The following is a 17,843-nucleotide window of genomic DNA, read 5'->3' on the forward strand; positions in this document are numbered from 1 at the left end:
CCGGTTCGAAATGATAAAAATCGCCTCCATCATTGCCCTCGCAGCAGCGTCGGCCGGTGTTGTACTTAGCAATCCCGTGCCCGACGGCCACAAGCCCGTCATCATCGGCGTTCCAATCATCAACACCACCGGGGTCGATAGCACAATTATTCGCCCCCGGGACGACCCCAACTTCCTCGACTACGTTAGCTGCTATACCCTGCCCGAGGGCAATTGCCACCTGGTGTTGGTCCTGGCTGAGAACAACCAGAACATGGGTGGTCTTGTAATTAACAACATATGTAAGCCTTTGTTAATTCCTTTTCTTGTTCTGTTTTCGAAAGAAAACCGTCAACGAAGGAAGCATCAGTATGATATTTGTTCTAACTCGGCATGAAAACACAGGCGACCAAGTCATCTCCGTCGCCCACTCGATTCACTGGGGCTCTAGGACGACCTTTGCTCGCAGTTCCCTCCCAGGCCGCCTTGTAGTCGAGCCACACAAGAACCAGACGTCCATCTTTTGGTACAACGGACAGCGATGGCAGGAGAACACGAGCGTAGGTTTTCAATTTGACCTTAACATTCTAGTGAAACCCCCTCAATACTAACGTACAACAAAAGTGGACAACAACTCGTTGGGGGGACACCGGCTTTTACCATGACCAGATAAATTGGAAATGTTCTCTTTAGAAAATCCATTGTCGGTCACGGCAAGGAAATGACAATGGGTGTCAAACTTTGGGGGAATCGTTCCAATAGAGCCAGTAAATGGAAGACACTCAATAGGCTAGGTATAGAAGTGAGATAGGGGAAATTGTACGCAATATCAGAGTGTCATAAGGAGCCGTTTTTATGGGGGAAAAAATGAGAAAACATCAAATAACATTCCCGTTCGTTCATACTAATACAAAAACGCTGCTGGTTCCCTCGAAAGGCTTGATGTCACCCCCAAGGCTCTTAGAGTCCCCGAAATATCGGAGCCGGTACACGCCCGGATCCGCCCAAGACTCTGTCTCCCAGCTGATCTCGGCCTCGCTAGTCGCTAGCACGCTGCTCACCCTTCGCCATCGAAAGACAAGAGTCCAGTCGGCATCCGTGCGCACCGTCTTCCAAACTGAGCCGCGGGCAACATCCAGCTTCTCTACTGATGCATAAGTCTCCTCAAGTCGGAGGTTGTTGCGTGGGTTTGCGCCGACAAACACAGCCCGCACGATATCTACCCCACGACGAAAATGAAGCTTTGGCATTTTTTTCTCTTCATCACTGAAAACGTCTGTCAAAACATCTCCAAAGGACTTGAATGGTTTAGTTCCGTCTCTCAGAACCCCTGTAATGAATGATAAGGATCTGTTGGTGTTGTCCGGTGGGAAGGAAGATGGATCTTCGTGGTGCGGCGACGAGCCACCATTTCCTGGCGACCCCTTTCCACCAGCAAAGAGATAAGGTAGATGTGACAACGTGACATTGATGTATGCATCCAGCGTGTGTGGGCCATAGAGTGTCGAGGCGCCCTCATATCTCTGAATGCCATACTCCTCCTCCGTCGTAATGTAGTGTGTGTATGAATTAGCAGGCCCACCGAGAACCACTATAGGGGAGAGTTGTTCGCTGTCGCTGTCCTCATTGCCGTCTGCATCGTTTCTTTCGGTGTCGAGGAAGCCTACAAAGGCCCTTTCCACCGATTCCTTCCATCGCCTTCCGGCCATGGTGGTGGCCTCACCAGGGCTGACGATGATAGCCAACTGGCCGACCCTGAATAGCTGGACGTCAACGATATTGGGGGTCCACTGGTATGGACGAGACACCTCGCCTACATCCAACAGTATTGGCTTAGGGGCGTGGCAGGCAACCTGCTCGTCTGAAGGTTTCTTGAGCATATTTGAAACGGCCCGCCAGACTGGACTTGTATTGGACGAGTCACCATCATGCTGGGTAAAATCGAAGACCCCAGGGCCGTCCGAGGTCCCAGCCGCGAACGAATACCCGAGCGCTGCGGGACAGGTGCGTATAATCTGTGAGCTATTCCTCGGGTGCGCAAACTCGAACCTCGACATGTCGTGGAAGGTGTGGAAAGACTTGACCATGCCGCCACTGATTCGAGTGCCCTCGCTGAGCAAAAGTTTATCATATAGTTCACGGGCGGGCTTGAACTGACGCATCCCAATCTCGAAACAGGATGCTGTACCGCCATCGTCCCTTCCAAAGAAAGGACCCCTGGCATGACAAGCCTGTGCCTTGCCATCCGCACAAGTACTGTTCTCGAAGCTGCACATAAGACCTGAACCATCCTCACACCAGGCCCCCTTCACATTTGGGCTTGTATCTCCGACACTGGCCTGCGAGAAGCCAGCCACAAACTCAACTCCAGGAACGGCTGACACATCATAGCGCATACTCTTCTCAAATAGATACGCGGCGACGCCTTTGTTGTCGCCGGTGATCAAGGTGTTATTGCCTAGCATGGACGTGCCATGCGTAGGAAACCATGTGAGGATGCCAAGGTGACGCCAGTCCGATGCGCGTTGGAACTTGAGCAGCGTCATCTCCTTTTCTACAGAGCCATCGTCCTCCGAGCTAACATTGTAGCGATTTCTCTCCACCTCTGGATTGGCCAGGTATGCAAACAGGCTGCGGTTGATGTTTGCGCCGGCGACCTTGGTCTTTCCGACATACAGATAGCCAGGGGTCAAGCTCTCGTGTGCCCGACGGATGGAGAGGACGGCGCCGTCGACGATAGCACGGTAGCCCTGATGATCAAACCCCTTGCTTGTGATTTGTGGCAGGAGATAGTTGAGCCATCCGCCAGGACCAGAATGAGAGTGAGTGCCCGTGACTGCGACGTTGTGATGGCCATAGTGGGCATATTCGGGCCCGAGCGACTGCAGCGCTGAGATGATACCGTAGCGGACTGCCGTGTCGCCGGACTGAGTGTCGAGGACCAGGTACACAAAGCGATCGGCAGGATGTGCCAGATCGCCGACCATAAAGGCACGACTGTACAGCCGCTGCCGGAGACCCGAACCGACCTGGTTGGGGTCTGCATATCCCATCAGATTTATCTCGACCACTGGGCCGGTGATATCCGCCTTGCCTACACCGATGAGGTAGCGGTCGGCAGCAGCGCCCGCATTACCGGTCTCGGCTCCTCCCGTCTCGGCATGCTGCAGGGACGGATGGAGGGTAGAGGCTAGCCACGTCCATGTCGCAGGCGAGGAACAAGTTATGAAGAGAAATGACAACGACAATAGTGCCGCTGTTACAATTGACAGAAATGCCACCGAGGGTGAGGTCTTTCTGGGGTTTCTTCGTGGAATTGCCGTTCCCGTCACCAACCCCGAGTTCACATCCGGCGTTGCCGTCTTGGGGTATTCCGAAAGGAGTCGGTGGGCCTCTACTTGGCGTTCCGACATTTTCAGGCGCGTATTGTGTTTTCCCCCAATAATTCCAGTTCACGGCGTGATCGAGCGATGCAAGTTCGATGCAGGAAAGGTTACAATAGCATAGCGACGGCCTGGGTATGGTGATTCAGAGATCAGACTCTGGCTTGGTTGGACGTATTCGTACAAATAAAAAAGTGTGTTCAAAGCTGGATGTTTCGGAAGAAGTTAAAGCTATGATGACGAGGCACCACCGCAAAACGTCATTGGGATACGACGTGCCCAAACCCTAACCCTCTGCAGAGCATCTTACCAACCAACATTGATGTGATAAAGCAGCTCGTAAATCAGCCAATTAATTCTAGTTTTTTTTTTTTTTTTATCTGGAATGATGTGGCAAAACAGGAGATAGCAAATAAGATATTCTTGTACTTGACCTGTCTATATAAGCTGTTCCAGAGGTACAACTCTAACCAATGATGTTGCTAGATTGTAACAGTGATATAACCTAAAAAAAAAACAAGTGCGAATACCTATTCAGACATATCTCGTCGGGTACAACGTGATAATCTCACCGCGGCGCATGGCCCGCTTGAACGACTCTGCGAACCCTTGAGTTCCCCTGCAATCGCTCTGTTCCCTCTTTTCAAGAGCCAACGGAAGCATCTTTTGGATGTTCTCGATTCGGGATTGGTGCTGATGTTCTCAAGTTAGTTGATGCAACATCTTGAATACAAAAAAGCTGCACCAGATTGACTACTTACTGAAGGGTGTGTACTTAGCCATTCTGGCGGCTCATGTGATCCTTGGTACTGCTGCATGCTTCTCCAGAAAGGTATAGCCTGGCGTGGATCGTAACACGCCTCGGCCATCATCAAGAGGCCAATCTGGTCGGCTTCGGTCTCTTGCATCCGACTCATGGGCGACTCGAAGAGAAACTTGAGGACCCCGGCGCCATACATAACAGGTATGGTGAAGAGTCCAAATGTCAATATTGCCACGCTCCAGAAGAGAACGTTCGTCCCAATGCTAGCAGACATTTGCTCCGCAGCATGACTGGCAAGGTTGTGAGCTATCTCATGGCCGAGTACTGCCGCGAGTGCATCTTCTGTTTGAACATGCCTGAAGATGCCGCTAAACACAAACACCTTACCACAGGGAAGAACAAAGGCGTTTGCGTTTCCTGTTGTTATCCATTTTAGTGACACAAAAACATCTCGGGAAAACGCAGGCAATTAGCCAGGTAGCAGACTGCACTAACCTGGGTCATCAATCACAAAAAAGTCCCATTCCATATCGTCCATGCCACTGACGGGCTTGAGACGATCCATGACCCGCTTGACCATGCGCGACCGCGCATCCCACAACGGGAGAAACCTCACACCCGCGTGCCGGAACTCATTCATTAGCACCTCGAATTGTTGCTCACTCAGCTCGCGGACCGTCTTGTCGCTGTGACAGTTGAAACGTTGCCGTCCCGACACGGGCACCGTCTCGATGTTGGCGTAGTAAAAGGCGATCGCAGCGAGGAAGCAGACCACCACCACGGTGTGCAGTCTGGGCGACCGATAAAAGCGAGAAATCTGCTCCGGCGTCACCAGAGGCTCCGCGTCTCTGATCCGTGGGTCATCGCGGGGGTCGTCAAAGACGGGGACGGCCTTGCGACGCCGCGGCTCGGGGTCTTCACGACGAAACGCAGTCCGGATCTGCGTTTTGGGGAGCAGATTTGTCCGGTGCGTGAATGAGTGTGTACTTTGCCGGGTACGCGAGCTGGACAAGCCAGAAATGTGACGTTCTAGCGACGCTGTCCATTGTGCACTGTTGAGTTGAACATGGTGGTTTACATTCTGGCGTGGACGCGCCACAGCACATGAGAAAAAGCCTGCGGCAATTGAATATTGTTTCACAGGCGCCCGCGATCTGCCTGCGATCTGCCGCAGGTATATCATTCGAGGTTACTAGAGGCCCCGCGGGCTGGGTTCCGGAGAGATTTATCTGTTGTGTAACCCAGAGAGCATGTTTCCATTCGTTGCTGCTTACCACGAGAAATGTCGCCGTGTCAAGTGCAGCGGCTGCTTGTCAAGACGGACTTCATCATACCGTATGAATGAAAGCTCGCACTGCCAAGGCTCCCTCCACTGTCATTTGACTACTGTAATGTTGATGACTGTCCACGGACTGCTCCAAAGTTCAACATACCATAATATGCCATAGTACATACTGTACTTGACCAACAGGATAATCAGTCGGACGGAATACCGACATTCGGAATTGGCTTAATCTCAGTGATCGATAGGAATCTATATAGAATGAGAGACCTTCTGTCTAAAATTAGTTCGTTGGATCCTCATAGAATCATGGTAAATCGCCACTCACAGGCTGTAGGGCCCCTCGATCAACGTGGTGGACCCACTAACTGAGTCGTCCCAGCCCCAGCAATCCCGCACAGTGGCAAGTTACTCACTATGGCACAGGTCCTTCAAGACTTGGCGACTTGCGGCTTTCAATTCAGATTTTAGTTCTAATTGTTACTGATGACTTACTCCTGCATGCATTGAAATGCTATTCTAGTCTATAACAAGCTGGGTTCATAGAACGATATATATAATCAAATAGAAAGTTATGAGGCGCCGGCTCTGTTCAACTGCGGCGGTCACCATAACCGACCCCCTCGTCAAATACCAGTCCCTGGTCCAAACGGGCGTCTATCTTCCCGACCCGGCCCAGCACCGATTGGCTCTCCACCTTCAAAAGCTCTACAAAAGGCTCAAGGATTATGTGCCGTCGCCAGAGTATCGTTCCCGTCTCCGACAGGTGACCAAGGCCGTCGAGGCCTCCTCTCGGTCTACCGTCGGTGACGACCTAGCAGCCCCAGGCCACCCGCTCCGGAGGAATCCGTTGTTTGCACGCTTCTTCAAGCCGGATGGAGAGGCCCAAGCGAGCGCCGATGCAAAGGCGCTCACTCGGGTCCTGACGAACCACCAGGCCGCGCTCGAGGCGGACTCGCCGCGCGGCCTGTTCCTCTCGGGCGAGGTGGGCACCGGCAAGTCGATGCTCCTGGACCTGTTGGCCGACGGGCTGCCCACGCGGCTGAAGCGGCGCTGGCACTTCAACACATTCATGTTGCACGCATTTTCGCGTCTGGAGCAGTACCGACGACAGCAGGGCTTGAGCGGCGGCGGCGCCGGCGATGACGCGACCAATTACTCGCTCATCTGGTTGGCCAAGGAGATGGTCGAGTCCAGCCCCATCCTGTTCCTGGACGAGTTCCAGCTGCCGGACCGTGCCGCGAGCAAGCTCCTCAGCAACCTCTTCATCGCCTTCTTCCAGCTTGGAGGGGTCTTGGTGGCATCGTCCAACCGCGTGCCCGAAGAGCTTGAGCGCGCCTCTGGTGTCACCTTTACGCCACCTGCCGTCGGTGGCCTGGCTCACAGGCTCTTTGTGAGCATGGGAGCCGCGAATCCAAAGCGCAGTGGTGAGCTTTTTGGCTCATCGAGTGACTTTGCCGCGTTTCTTGAGGTTCTCAAAGCCAGGTGTGACTTTTTCCATATCGAGGGAACCAAGGACTGGAGGCGAAGGGATGATGCGCCCAATCTAAGTGATGCACTTGCTGCTAGGCAGCATCATTTACCTACAATTGCTGAGTTTTCTCAGGCTGGAGCGATAGGGGCTGTTGGGGACACTGCTGCATCACAGTCCTCTACAAACCCAGAGCAAGAAAGTAAGAGTGCCTTGCCACGCAAATATTTCTTGAGCTCTGAATCAGATGGAACGAACAACATGCTACTCACTTCCGAGCTAGCTTCGGCAGACTGGCAAGCAGCCGAGCTGTCGGTGTACGGCCGGCGTGTTTTGGTGCCCAAGCAACATGAGGGCGTTGCTCTATGGAAATTCGAGGACCTTGTCTCATCTCTGGGACCAGCCGACTATATAACCCTGGCCTCAAACTATCATACTTTTATTATCGACAATGTACCGGTCCTCCCGACATCCAAGAAAAATGAAGCACGGAGATTTATCACATTTCTGGACGCCCTTTACGAGGCACGCTGTAAGCTCGTCGTAAGGGCCCAGGCGGGACCTGACGACATCTTTTTCCCAGACATGAGGCCATCGAAATCTTCCGATACTGCCGGTGGCAACAAAGATACTGTCGGACCGGTGGAAGACGGAGACGCAACATACTCCGAGACTGTTGCCGAGGTATACCAAGACCAGCTGGCGCCCTTCCGACCCAACATATCTACCTACGAATCCGAAGCGCGTACGTCAAAGTACGACCCGGATCAAGACTCAGATTTTGGCCTGGACGATCGCCACAACTCCAGGGCTGGAATGTCGCCGCACGGCAACAGGCATGCGGTGAACTTTGCAGACGCTGGCGCCTTCACGGGAGAAGATGAACGTTTTGCCTACCGCCGGGCAGCCAGCCGGCTCTGGGAGCTCTGCAGCGCCAGGTGGCACGCGCGTGAGGAGCCCGGCTGGTGGCAGCCGCTACCTGTAGAAGCTAGACACTGGGAGGGAAGGTCCGTGACGAAACCGATGGGGCCAGGTACCCATCTGGATCACCGAATCGGCCTCAAGACAGATGCACAAATGGGGTCCTCGATCGCATTGGACGAGCCGGCGGGCCTTGAACGCTTCAGACTTGCTGAATTGAGGAAAGCCAGCTCCGAATCGGGCAATTGATTGCTCCAATGACGCCCGTCTTTACGCGCCAACACGCGCAAAGCATGCGATGTTACTCGTGGCATTCGATAAACTTTTTCACCTACGAGCTTTGATATCGAGTTCGGATGTGGAGCCGGCGCAGCCGAAGGATGGGTGCAGCGACAACCCCTGACCTCAGCATGGGATGTATTGCAGACCTGGTCAGGACGGTGCATAATGGCACAATTTATATATTTCTGGGTCGCGTTTCCACCAAAACCCACGATCATCATACCCTTTAAACACAGAAGACGAAACAAAACACTGACGGTTGTCTTGGCCGCTGGGAGTTGGCGAAGTAATGGTCACTGGGCCAGCGTGTGCTGCAAAGAGTCGCGGTCCAGGTCAGACGAAGATACTGCAATGTTGATGAGATGCGATGATACTGAGTACGGAGTAGCTTGGTAGTTAGATGTTATCTGAACCCTGCTACCGCGGCTAAAAAAGCCTAAAGGGATTGACTCAGCCGACAGGGTGTCAATATTTTTTGCCTCGATACTTTCTTCTATTTTGAGTTTGCTAGCAAAACGTGTCGCTAACGTTGCAAGGGAATCGCGGCCTGTACACCAACCGCGTGCTTAAGCCCATCTCTAGCTAATCAGCTGCTCTGGTGGCTCGGCGTGCAAGCTCTGCCTGCCTCAACAGGTCAGCTTTTGGCACTCGTGTCGTGCGGCATCCTTGAGCCGCTTGCTTGATGTTTATTGCTTAACCGGCTTGCGGGCAGTGCTTTCAGTGGGAGGATATTTATCTGGTTTCTAGCCATTAAGCATCTGTTTTTTTATTTATTCCACGTGCCGGCCCTGGATAACACCGACCTTTCTGGACTCAGATGGAATGGGGATTCTTCTCGCTTTGAACAAAAGATGACGAACATGCTATCGAAATAGGTGGGATTTTTTTCTTCTCCGTTATGGGTTACACGAATCGGCCCAGAAACTAGGACGCAAAGCATACTCAACGGCATAAACCTCATCCCATGGACCACAGCATCGTACCCCAAGAGAACCGCGGCCCTGCTTTTCTGGTCATCACCGGCACGCTCACGTCGATCGCGACCCTTTTCGTCGGCGCCAGGCTCTACACGCGAGCCGTGATCAAGAGGCTCGTGTTCTGCGAGGACTACATCGTCATCCTGGCCACCCTGCTGCTATGGGTGCAGCTGTGCACCTACACGGTCGCGGTCCAGAACGGAGTAGGGCGGCACCTCCGGGCCCTGACGCCAGAGGAGCGCGAGGTGGCGCTCATGTGGTACCACCTGGCGCCGTTCCCGTCGGTTATCGCGCTCGGCGTGCCCAAGATCGCCTTGGCTATGATGCTCAACCGTGTCCTCCTTGCCAGCTTCTGGGCGTCGGCGGCTTCTTGGTTTCTGTCCGCCACGAGCATGGCGAACTTTGTTGTCACATCTCTCCTAATTGCGTTTCAGTGCTCGCCCATTAGGGCTGCCTGGATCCCGGACATTGCCGACGCCAAGTGTACTTCGGAGCGTGTGATTGTTTGGTTCTCTATATACACGAGCGGTTAGACAAAAACCCCAAAAGGGGTCTTTTTTTTTACCTTGGGGTCGGAGGTGTATGAGGCCAATGACTAACTTCCGAGTGTGCTTCTACAAACATAGCTTTCTCTGCGCTCGCTGACATATACCTTGTGAGTGCTCTCTAATCTAGTATCTATTGACTCCATATGCGGATTTCTCCATCCTTTTCTTTCTTTCCCCCCCTCTATCTGAGGGGCTAAGCATCAAATCTGGAAAAAGTTCCACAGGGTGGAAATTTTGCTGATAACGAATCAACAGGCATTGTGGCCGGCTTTCATTATCTTCAAGGTTGAGACGAATAAGCCAAAGTCGATTGCACTGAGTATTGTACTCGGCCTTGGGGTATTGTAAGTTATAGAGGCTCAAGACAGTCAAGATCTATTATCTGATGTCGCCTAAGCTTGTTGAATGTGCTGACAATCTAGTCGAGACATACAGAGCATCTGGCGTCGCTGTATACAAAATGACTCTCATGAAAGCGTTGGAGAGTGCAGACCGTACTTGTACGAAAAACACACTACCTCTCACTGTTTTTCTTTAACTCGCCTGAGGCAGTAAACAGTCTAATTAATAGATACATCCATGTATAGATGACGGCATAGACCTTTTGATATGGACACTGTAAGTCAAGTAACACCATCTCTGGTCATGTGTGTGATCAGCAATTCTGTGAGTTCTCGAGCTGACTGATCCTAAATCACAGCGCTGAGGCAGCAGCGACTCTGATCGCATCATCCATCCCGATGATAACGCCGATATACATACTGATGGCGCAATGGATGAGAGGAACTAAGCCTCGAGAACGAGACCGTGACCGCGACCGCGAGGGAGACTCTGCCGCTGAGTACATACAGCGCATGGCGCAAGAGCGACTGTTCCAGCACAGAAGCACTGACCAGGAGGCTGGCATTTTTCACCGGCCGTCTTTCAGGCGTCAGCACTCCAACCGACTGTGGAGTCCGTCGAGGGTCGGGAACGTTCGCGGGGATAAGATTGGGGTATCGATGGCTATGAATTCTAATAGAGACGGCTCGGGGCCCTCTCACGGGTCGCTAGAGACAGACCAAAGATAACATGAATCCATTGAATTGTAATAAATCCGTAATCGGAGGAGAGAACCAATTGCTTCGTTTCGGTCAGAGGATAGGTGGCTAGGTGGCTCTATGGAGTGAGTGATGGGGTTGTGTGTCTACCACTGTAGACGGTTCCGTCTACCCCAGAAAAGTCATGGATACCTATATATGTGTGACATGCAGTTCGGTTATGTCTGTTTGATGCTTTCATGATCCGATAAATATCCCGAAGAAACCACGACGCATGCACATATATTTCCCCGATGGCTGGTACCTTGGAATTATTCTCCAGGGGGGTGGGCTGTATGCACCAATGACGGCCAAAGGTTTCGACGAACCGTAAAGTTGAGCAACCCCAGAATCCCACCTTGTATTTTGCATCCAGTGTATTACAGAAAAATACGGCGGAGGGAGACACACCGCGGATGTTGTTACGCTTTGGTTTTGGGCAGTCAGTCCTGATTCATCGAAATGCCCATCAGCAGCGTCTATACTTTTTTTTTTTTTTTTTTTTTTTACACATTCCTTGAGCCAAGATATATTCTTGTCAAAGACATGACCTCAAAATCAAAGCATGAATATGCCAGGCTTCAAAACCGCCCTACCTTCAAAACGCACAATCACCTTGGTGGTGGCTGCCATCTTTGGCTACCATGTCTTGTACCGATACCAATCACCGACTCCAGGCTTACTACAGTCAAATGCATCACGGCAGCACCACCACCACCCTGAGCCCCTCGGAATACAACAGCTGAACATGACGGAGCGGGAGTGCAGGGTTCGCTTCCCTGGGCTCGCGCAGTCCATCGACGATGTTGTGGCGCAGGGTCCCTTTGAGGTGATGGATACGGGCGATGCCGGGCCCCTCCAGGGGAGGATCAAGAACGGAAAGGTGCAATGTCCGCATTGCGAGTGTCGGAACTATGCTGACCAAGAAAACAGCTCTACATCGTCAACGCGCAAAGGAGGTCGGACTTGTCTGCAGAAATGCTCAACGTGCGTCAGGCCGAATAACCCCGTACATTAGGTTCAATTGAAATATTCCCTCTGTCTAGGCAGTTGTTGTGCAGCATGGACTGAGCAAGAGCTTTCTCCGAGAAACCCACAGTCCAGAACGGGCTCCCTCCACCAACTCCACCGCGCCATCGTCACGTCCCCCGAGCCGATCCCAGACACGATATTCTCCCTGAACTTCCAAGATTCGCCCCTGAGCGACGGCTACAGCATAGGCTACAGCCGACCCGCAGACCCGCGACTGCGCGGCGACGACTTGAACAAGAACCGCCGCACCTTCCTGATGCCGCACTTTTCCTTCTGGGCCTGGCCGATCCGCCACGTGGCAGGCGGAACGTTTGACGAGGCGGCCGCGGCCATCGACGAGGTCGAGGCCGGTTACGACGGTGGTGGCGGCGACTGGACGAGCAAGACGGCCCGTGCCGTGTGGCGCGGGACGGTACGGTTCGAGAGCGCGCTGCAGCCCGGCCTGCGCAGGAACCTCATCCAGGTCGCGGCTCGGGCCGCCGCCGCAGGCGAGTCGTGGGCCGACGTGCTCCCGCTCAACGACTCGACCGCCCTCGCAATCCAGGCCTTTTGCCGGTACCGGTACGTGCTGCACACGGAAGGGGTGGCCTACAGCGGCCGGTTCCATTTTCTGCAAATGTGCCGGAGCGTGGTGCTGTCTCCGCCCCTGCTATGGATGCAGCACACGTCGCACCTGCTGAGGCCCATCTTCTCTGCGTCGCTGCTCGGGAGGCCGCAGCCGGCGGGAGCATCCGGGGCGCGGGCGGCCAGGTCCTGGCCCGTGTCGTTCTCGGTCGGCGAGGCGAATATCGTGTTTGTGACGCAGGACTGGTCTGACCTCCCAGAGACGGTGGCATGGCTCGAGGCGCATCCGCATGTAGCAGAAGGCATCGCCAGCAGACAGCGGGAGTTGTTCGTTGGGGGCGGTTACTTTAGCCCGGCTGCCGAGGCGTGCTATTGGAGATCTCTCATCAGGGGTTGGAGCACGGTAGCGCATGTTGATCCAGACGTCTGGGGAACAAGGTTGGGTACTCGGTTCGAGGTGTTTAGTCTCAAAGGAGAGCTGTGATAGGGCACCATACGCTTCATGGCAGTATGAATTGCGGCAGCCTTGGAACCAACCATCAAGCCGAGACTGGTTTGTATGCAAGTGGTTAAGTAGATACATGGGGAGTCAGTAAAGTGACATGATACAGACCGTCGCCGACAAAATAAGATATAGTGGCCCTGTCAGTCAATGAAAGACCGTCCACGTGATAAACCGAGACTCCCAAACGCCATAGCATCTAATGCCGATTCCTCTAAACGCGCTTTGAAATGTATCTGATAAATGGCTGATAAAAAAAATATCAAAGGCTGGTAACTCCGGGGGTCCATGCCTCCCCAATTCGTCTCATGTCGGCCGCGAACCGGCGACTTGTTATCTTTTTCCCGCCCCGACCTCCAGGGGGAGAATGCTCATCTGGTTCGTAGAAGGGGTTCTGGAGTAGCCGAATATAGGCAGTTTGCATGGCACGGAAGACCTGTACGGGAGACACAGCAAAACCATACATCAGTATGAATTTCCTCCAGCAAGCAGTGACAAAGCCGCATATGAAAAAAGTCCTCCAGCGGAAAACGTTGCACGAGGGAACAAAACTCACAGGCTTCATCTCGCCATCCCTCAGCCCAACAGCGGCAGCGGCAGCCTTGGCCGCGGCGCCCGATTTCGCATCGCCACCCGTGGCGCCGGCACCACCCGCACCGAGACCGCCGACAACGCTGGCGTCAATGCGGCGGCCGCGCATGTCGACGACCACGATGAAGCGCACGCCCGTGTTGGTCTCGAAGCCGTACGCGGCCAGACGCTCGTCCACGGCGTGCAGCAGACCAAAGTCGCCGCTCAGGCCCGTCCCGCCGGCCGTGTGGTGGCGGGCGCGCAGGTCAAACACGTCGAGCGTCGACGAGAGCAGGAGGCTGAATTGCAGCGGCGTGCGGGCCGGCGTCAGGGTGTTTGTCGTCGGGTCGTGGGAGGGGAATATGGAAATGTGAAGCGGGTTGTTCTGTGCTCCATGGGTTTGTCTGTCAGCGGTGGCTTCAACGGTGAGGGGCGCGCATTGTGGCTTGGGGCAGATCGCATCTGCGAGGGTGGGATCGGTACATTTCTGCCTATGACGCCGAGGCATGCTATTGAGGGGATTGATGTGGCCATTGTGTCGACTGCAGTGTCGTTATATTTCCGAAGTTGTTCAGAGTCTTATGCCTCACGTTACCGTGGGGCGTGCTCCGTCGGCCCTTGTCAAGACACTTAATCAAGCATCAATAAAGAAAGAAAAAAGTAGGGGTGCTTTCAAGTTGTCGTTCGTGTTTGTCATAATTCATTGATCAGACAAACCGAAGTAAGGTCCATAAACAGTAAAGCTCGGTAAGGCATCCGAGTTTACCAGTTGTAATTCTTCCACCTTCTTGGAGCAGCTCTGTACTCCGTAGTGTAGAAAGGTGTGGATGGGACGGCCAGATCCTCGCCTGACTGACTACTCGGAGTGGTGGGGATCGGCATACCCTGGAGCTCGACGACGTGGGGGATGTCGCGCTTGGCTTTTCGTCCGAGACTACTGACCATGTCTGAATTCTACTAGGTAGATACCTAGCAAGCTAGGTATTAAAGTACAACTAACTTACGCATACCTGACTGACACTTGTAGGAAGGAACACAGCTCCCGACATGAAGTCAATTAAGGAAAAGCATGCGACTAAAGTCTTGGACGAGATTTTGAAATATAAACCAACTGCACTCTTCTCTTACTGAATTGAATCAATTGAAAGCAGTCGAATGGCGCGACAAAAAAGCTCACAAATCCTTCATTCCTACAGTTATCGGCCAGCTCCGAGTAGGTAGGTACCTTGTACCTGCCCTCCCCCCAAAAAAGGAAGACCATGCCCCCACTTTTACAGCAGATCAGCCATTCATTCTCTGTCCCCTGCAAACGCCGCGTCGAGGTTGTTTTTACTGCCAAAAACGCGAACAACGACGGCAGCGGGTTATTTTGTTAAAAATTTTCTTTCAAAATTCAAATCTCCTTTTTTGCATGTCAAACTCGCATCCGACCTGTTCAATTGCTCCTCGCCTTGGTCGTAAATTTTTCAGACGGGCGAAATTAAATTCGTGCGATTTTTTATTTAATTTTAAATTTAAATCGCACACGCAGCTCTGCCCTCCTGAACGCGTTCTTTAACAAGCGCGCGTTTCTATCTTGAGCTTAAATCGCACACCCTCCCGACCGCCCCAGGGTAAGAGTGCGGTGGACGGTAAATATCACCAACCACCACAACCAAAGAAAAAAAAAGACTAGACAAAACAGCCATCGAATGCCTTCCCCGTCAGCATCGCGCGGCCGTGGCCGTCCCCGCAAGAGCGACGCTGGCGCCGAGGCAGACTCGATCGGCGCCGCGGTCGACAGCACTCCCAAGTCGCGCGGCCGCCCTTCGACCCGCGCCCCCGGCGAGGCTGACGCAAAGGTCACCAAGTCCGGCGGCGGCGGCACTGGACGCCGCGGCAGGCCCCCCAAGGACGCAAACGCGCCCCCGAAGCCCCCGGGACCCAAGAAGGAGCCGTCCGGCCGCCCCAGGGGTCGCCCCAGACTGTATGCGCCCGGCGAGTCCCCCACCGCGCTCAAGATCGCCGCCAAGCGTGCTGCTGCCAAGAAGGACGGCCGGGGCAGGCCGCGCAAGAACGCCGGCCTCGCGGAGGTCAAGAAGGCTGAAAATGGCGAGGAAGAGGACGATGACGAGGAGGAGGATGCCGATGCCGACGCTAATGGCGAGAATGAGGATGATATTGATGAGGGTAAGTCGCTTCCAGGTTGAGGCCGTTTACAGGTGATCACGAACAAAACGCATCCCGAACGGCCCTTCTTAGGGGTTTCCCTTTACCCTTCCTCCCCCCTGCCCGTTCTATTGGTCAGTTTATTTTTTGTTTTCGAGGAGATGCTGAGACTTGGATATTCGCTCGACGCGTTCAGAACGGAGCTAATCATGCCACTTGTAACCTTTGCTCGCATGTGCAGAAGCTTTGAAGGAGGCCATCGATTCACTCCTCGATGACAACTACTGATGCCAGAAAAAAAAGAGGCACCAGATATGAGCATCAGGTAACGTCTGCTTGAACCATGCTCGCCCATGGTCGCAAAAGGCGTTCACGCATCTCTTTCTTAACATCAGTCTTTTGGGCCAGTTTTGACTCTTCTGGCCTCGGTATTTTCTACCTTCTCAAGTTTTCGCACACGGTTTAGGATGCTTCTTGTTCTTCCGATTTTTAGTTTTATTTCTGTTACTTTCTATTCGATGCGGCATTCGGCAATGGGAAGATTACTAGGGAGCTGGCAGGCGCAATGGCTTGGGATTCTTTTATTCTACTTTATCTGAGAGAGACACAGGTTACACTGGCTAGCACAAAAGTCGGCCAATGACCAAATACCAGACATTATGTGTCCAGTTCCAGACGATAGGTGATGGTGATGCTTGATGTGCACCCTCGTTCCTTCACGGACGATGGGAAACACCAATGTGCTTCATCTTTTCTCATTCCTTTTTCCATTCCTCAAACTCCTGTAGGAGGTGTGACTTGAGTTTGCCAAAGGACGTGAACGACTCTGGACACCTCCAGCATGTCATCTGCTGGCTAAGGTATGCCTGGCCACCTTTCCACCGCGGGTCCTCCTTTGCCAGGGGGAACTCCTCCAGCCTGACTAGGAACCCGGTGTTGAATGACATGTAGTGATGCGCTTTCTTCATGCTGCCTCCCACATTGTCAGGAGACATGAAGTGGACGTGCAGGTGGTTCATGCTCGGGGTGGCGTGCACGCCGACCTTGATGCCTGCCTCCCAATCCCTCCCCTTGGGCAGCTCATCCACGCTGCTGGGGTCAAGCAGCGCCCTCGTGCGCTCGGCCTCGGAGGCGCTCTCCTCGCCGTACATGCGCCGCAGCTCGCTGGCCACGATGCGCTTCAGGGTGACGGCCTCGTCGCGCACCTTTGCCAGGAACTCGGCGTCCGTGCTGAGCGCCGTGACGGGGTGCATCTTGCTGTGCACCTCGGATCGGGGCAGGAGCAGCAGGTGCACCGACGACTTTGGGTAAATGTCCCGGACGGCGACAAAGTCGTCATTGTAGTAGATGACGTTGCGGAACGCCGGGAACGCCTCGGGCTCCTCGATGTACATGCCCAGCCCGTTCGCCCCCGGGTACTTTTTCCGCAGCCGTTCCATGGTTTTGATCTTGTCGTCCGTCGTCGCCCCTGGTATCACATGATTTTGCCGCTTGGGCTGGCTGCTCTTGTCTGCTTGGGGGTGAGCGTGTGTGAGTGCGTGTTAGAATTTTGGGTGTGAGGCGGAAAGGGAGCTTGGTATTCCAACCAAGACCACCCCGTTTATTGTCGGAGCCTGGGATTTTTTTTTTTCTTCTCTTTTTTTCACTCTCTTCAAATCAACTCACCCAAAAGTTCTTGTATGCGCGCCTCGCGCTTCCTCTTGAGATCGGGTCGATTCCACGGCGCCGCCATGTTTGATTATTTATGAGGTTGGCTGCCCACGAGATCAATTGCGCTTGGTTTTTTGTGAGGCTCGCGGCCTCAAGAATGAGGTGAGAATCGCTCACTATGAATGAGTTCTGTATCCAGGGGACGTTGATTTCATGTCAGGTTTTGAGCATCGGCTGTATGTAACAAAATTGAATTCTTGGTTTGTCAAATTGGAGGCCCGGCTTCTTTTATTGTTCCTTTGTTTGTGACTCGGCCGGTTCCATCCATTTCTCGGCCACAATGCACAAGCACGTTGGTTGGGTGACGTTTACCACCAGCATGTTTGCTACCTGAATGGAATGGAATGAGTTTTGAAATGGTTTGTTGGCGGTTGTTGCCTGAAGCGGCAAGTCACCAAGTCACTCACTCCTGCACCCCCCCCCCCCCCCCCCCCCCATCCAGGGTAGCATTCTTTCTGACTCCATACTGCCTATCAACATACCTACAAAAGCATCGCCCACACCTCCCCTCCCAAACATGCGCTCGCCCTAACACTGTGGATTGTCTGTGTCGTTCTTAAGCGGGATGCTAATTACAGCATTTCTAACCTAAGTACAGTAACAAAAAGAGAACACGAATCGCGTAAGCTTCT

At 53.4% G+C, this 17,843-nt stretch overlaps 10 protein-coding genes across 10 annotated transcripts; 5 read left to right on the forward strand and 5 right to left on the reverse strand.

The window, feature by feature from the left end:
• Nucleotides 1-10: 10 nt before the first annotated feature.
• On the forward strand, nucleotides 11-471 carry MGG_07050 (uncharacterized protein; the record flags this gene model as incomplete). The annotated part of the gene is made up of 2 exons (XM_003715181.1): nucleotides 11-281; nucleotides 449-471. 2 exons carry the CDS (start codon nucleotides 11-13, stop codon nucleotides 469-471), a joined length of 294 nt encoding a protein of 97 aa, XP_003715229.1.
• Nucleotides 167-3,572, reverse strand: MGG_07051 (neutral ceramidase). The gene has a single exon (XM_003715182.1). The coding sequence runs from the start codon at nucleotides 3,390-3,392 to the stop codon at nucleotides 879-881; it is 2,514 nt and encodes an 837-aa protein (XP_003715230.1). The 5' UTR covers nucleotides 3,393-3,572; the 3' UTR covers nucleotides 167-878.
• A 182-nt stretch (nucleotides 3,573-3,754) lies between these two features.
• On the reverse strand, nucleotides 3,755-5,691 carry MGG_07052 (mitochondrial metalloendopeptidase OMA1). Its single transcript, XM_003715183.1, has 3 exons — nucleotides 4,621-5,691; nucleotides 4,124-4,542; nucleotides 3,755-4,055 (listed from the first exon to the last, which is right to left on the reverse strand). Exons 1-3 carry the CDS (start codon nucleotides 5,306-5,308, stop codon nucleotides 3,897-3,899), a joined length of 1,266 nt encoding a protein of 421 aa, XP_003715231.1. The 5' UTR covers nucleotides 5,309-5,691; the 3' UTR covers nucleotides 3,755-3,896.
• Nucleotides 5,692-5,981: 290 nt separating this feature from the next.
• On the forward strand, nucleotides 5,982-8,048 carry MGG_07053 (uncharacterized protein; the record flags this gene model as incomplete). The annotated part of the gene is made up of 1 exon (XM_003715184.1): nucleotides 5,982-8,048. The coding sequence occupies one exon, from the start codon at nucleotides 5,982-5,984 to the stop codon at nucleotides 8,046-8,048; it is 2,067 nt and encodes a 688-aa protein (XP_003715232.1).
• A 997-nt stretch (nucleotides 8,049-9,045) lies between these two features.
• On the forward strand, nucleotides 9,046-10,676 carry MGG_07054 (uncharacterized protein; the record flags this gene model as incomplete). Its single annotated transcript, XM_003715185.1, has 6 exons — nucleotides 9,046-9,586; nucleotides 9,685-9,713; nucleotides 9,862-9,950; nucleotides 10,042-10,106; nucleotides 10,194-10,224; nucleotides 10,307-10,676. The coding sequence occupies 6 exons, from the start codon at nucleotides 9,046-9,048 to the stop codon at nucleotides 10,674-10,676; spliced, it is 1,125 nt and encodes a 374-aa protein (XP_003715233.1).
• Nucleotides 10,677-11,433: 757 nt separating this feature from the next.
• MGG_07055 (uncharacterized protein) lies at nucleotides 11,434-12,765 on the forward strand (the record flags this gene model as incomplete). The annotated part of the gene is made up of 3 exons (XM_003715186.1): nucleotides 11,434-11,568; nucleotides 11,619-11,672; nucleotides 11,785-12,765. The coding sequence occupies 3 exons, from the start codon at nucleotides 11,434-11,436 to the stop codon at nucleotides 12,763-12,765; spliced, it is 1,170 nt and encodes a 389-aa protein (XP_003715234.1).
• Nucleotides 12,766-13,045: 280 nt separating this feature from the next.
• Nucleotides 13,046-13,887, reverse strand: MGG_07056 (uncharacterized protein; the record flags this gene model as incomplete). Its single annotated transcript, XM_003715187.1, has 3 exons — nucleotides 13,046-13,219; nucleotides 13,340-13,738; nucleotides 13,837-13,887. 3 exons carry the CDS (start codon nucleotides 13,885-13,887, stop codon nucleotides 13,046-13,048), a joined length of 624 nt encoding a protein of 207 aa, XP_003715235.1.
• Nucleotides 13,888-14,115: 228 nt separating this feature from the next.
• MGG_15845 (uncharacterized protein) lies at nucleotides 14,116-14,487 on the reverse strand (the record flags this gene model as incomplete). Its single annotated transcript, XM_003715188.1, has 2 exons — nucleotides 14,358-14,487; nucleotides 14,116-14,307 (listed from the first exon to the last, which is right to left on the reverse strand). Exons 1-2 carry the CDS (start codon nucleotides 14,400-14,402, stop codon nucleotides 14,116-14,118), a joined length of 237 nt encoding a protein of 78 aa, XP_003715236.1. The 5' UTR covers nucleotides 14,403-14,487.
• Nucleotides 14,488-14,740: 253 nt separating this feature from the next.
• MGG_07057 (uncharacterized protein) lies at nucleotides 14,741-16,134 on the forward strand. Its single transcript, XM_003715189.1, has 2 exons — nucleotides 14,741-15,522; nucleotides 15,698-16,134. Exons 1-2 carry the CDS (start codon nucleotides 15,045-15,047, stop codon nucleotides 15,706-15,708), a joined length of 489 nt encoding a protein of 162 aa, XP_003715237.1. The 5' UTR covers nucleotides 14,741-15,044; the 3' UTR covers nucleotides 15,709-16,134.
• MGG_07058 (uncharacterized protein) lies at nucleotides 15,975-17,542 on the reverse strand. The gene is made up of 2 exons (XM_003715190.1): nucleotides 17,167-17,542; nucleotides 15,975-17,011 (listed from the first exon to the last, which is right to left on the reverse strand). Exons 1-2 carry the CDS (start codon nucleotides 17,231-17,233, stop codon nucleotides 16,257-16,259), a joined length of 822 nt encoding a protein of 273 aa, XP_003715238.1. The 5' UTR covers nucleotides 17,234-17,542; the 3' UTR covers nucleotides 15,975-16,256.
• Between the last annotated feature and the right edge of the window lie 301 nt (nucleotides 17,543-17,843).

This window comes from Pyricularia oryzae, chromosome 2 (assembly GCF_000002495.2).
Source record: "Pyricularia oryzae 70-15 chromosome 2, whole genome shotgun sequence".
Taxonomy (NCBI): Eukaryota; Fungi; Ascomycota; class Sordariomycetes; order Magnaporthales; family Pyriculariaceae; genus Pyricularia; species Pyricularia oryzae.

What these genes read in the sequence shown, in the direction of transcription:
- MGG_07051 (XM_003715182.1), bottom strand. Translation starts at nt 3,392, where the DNA reads ATGTCGGAACGCCAAGTAGAGGCCCACCGACTCCTTTCGGAATACCCC.
- MGG_07052 (XM_003715183.1), bottom strand. Translation starts at nt 5,308, where the DNA reads ATGATATACCTGCGGCAGATCGCAGGCAGATCGCGGGCGCCTGTGAAA. An exon ending in TTTTGTGATTGATGACCCAG is followed by an intron (nt 4,543 to 4,620) that starts GTTAGTGCAGTC and finishes GGATAACAACAG; the next exon opens with GAAACGCAAACGCCTTTGTT. An exon ending in GGCTAAGTACACACCCTTCA is followed by an intron (nt 4,056 to 4,123) that starts GTAAGTAGTCAA and finishes TGAGAACATCAG; the next exon opens with CACCAATCCCGAATCGAGAA.
- MGG_07057 (XM_003715189.1), top strand. Translation starts at nt 15,045, where the DNA reads ATGCCTTCCCCGTCAGCATCGCGCGGCCGTGGCCGTCCCCGCAAGAGC.
- MGG_07058 (XM_003715190.1), bottom strand. Translation starts at nt 17,233, where the DNA reads ATGGCGGCGCCGTGGAATCGACCCGATCTCAAGAGGAAGCGCGAGGCG. An exon ending in GCGCATACAAGAACTTTTGG is followed by an intron (nt 17,012 to 17,166) that starts GTGAGTTGATTT and finishes ACCCCCAAGCAG; the next exon opens with ACAAGAGCAGCCAGCCCAAG.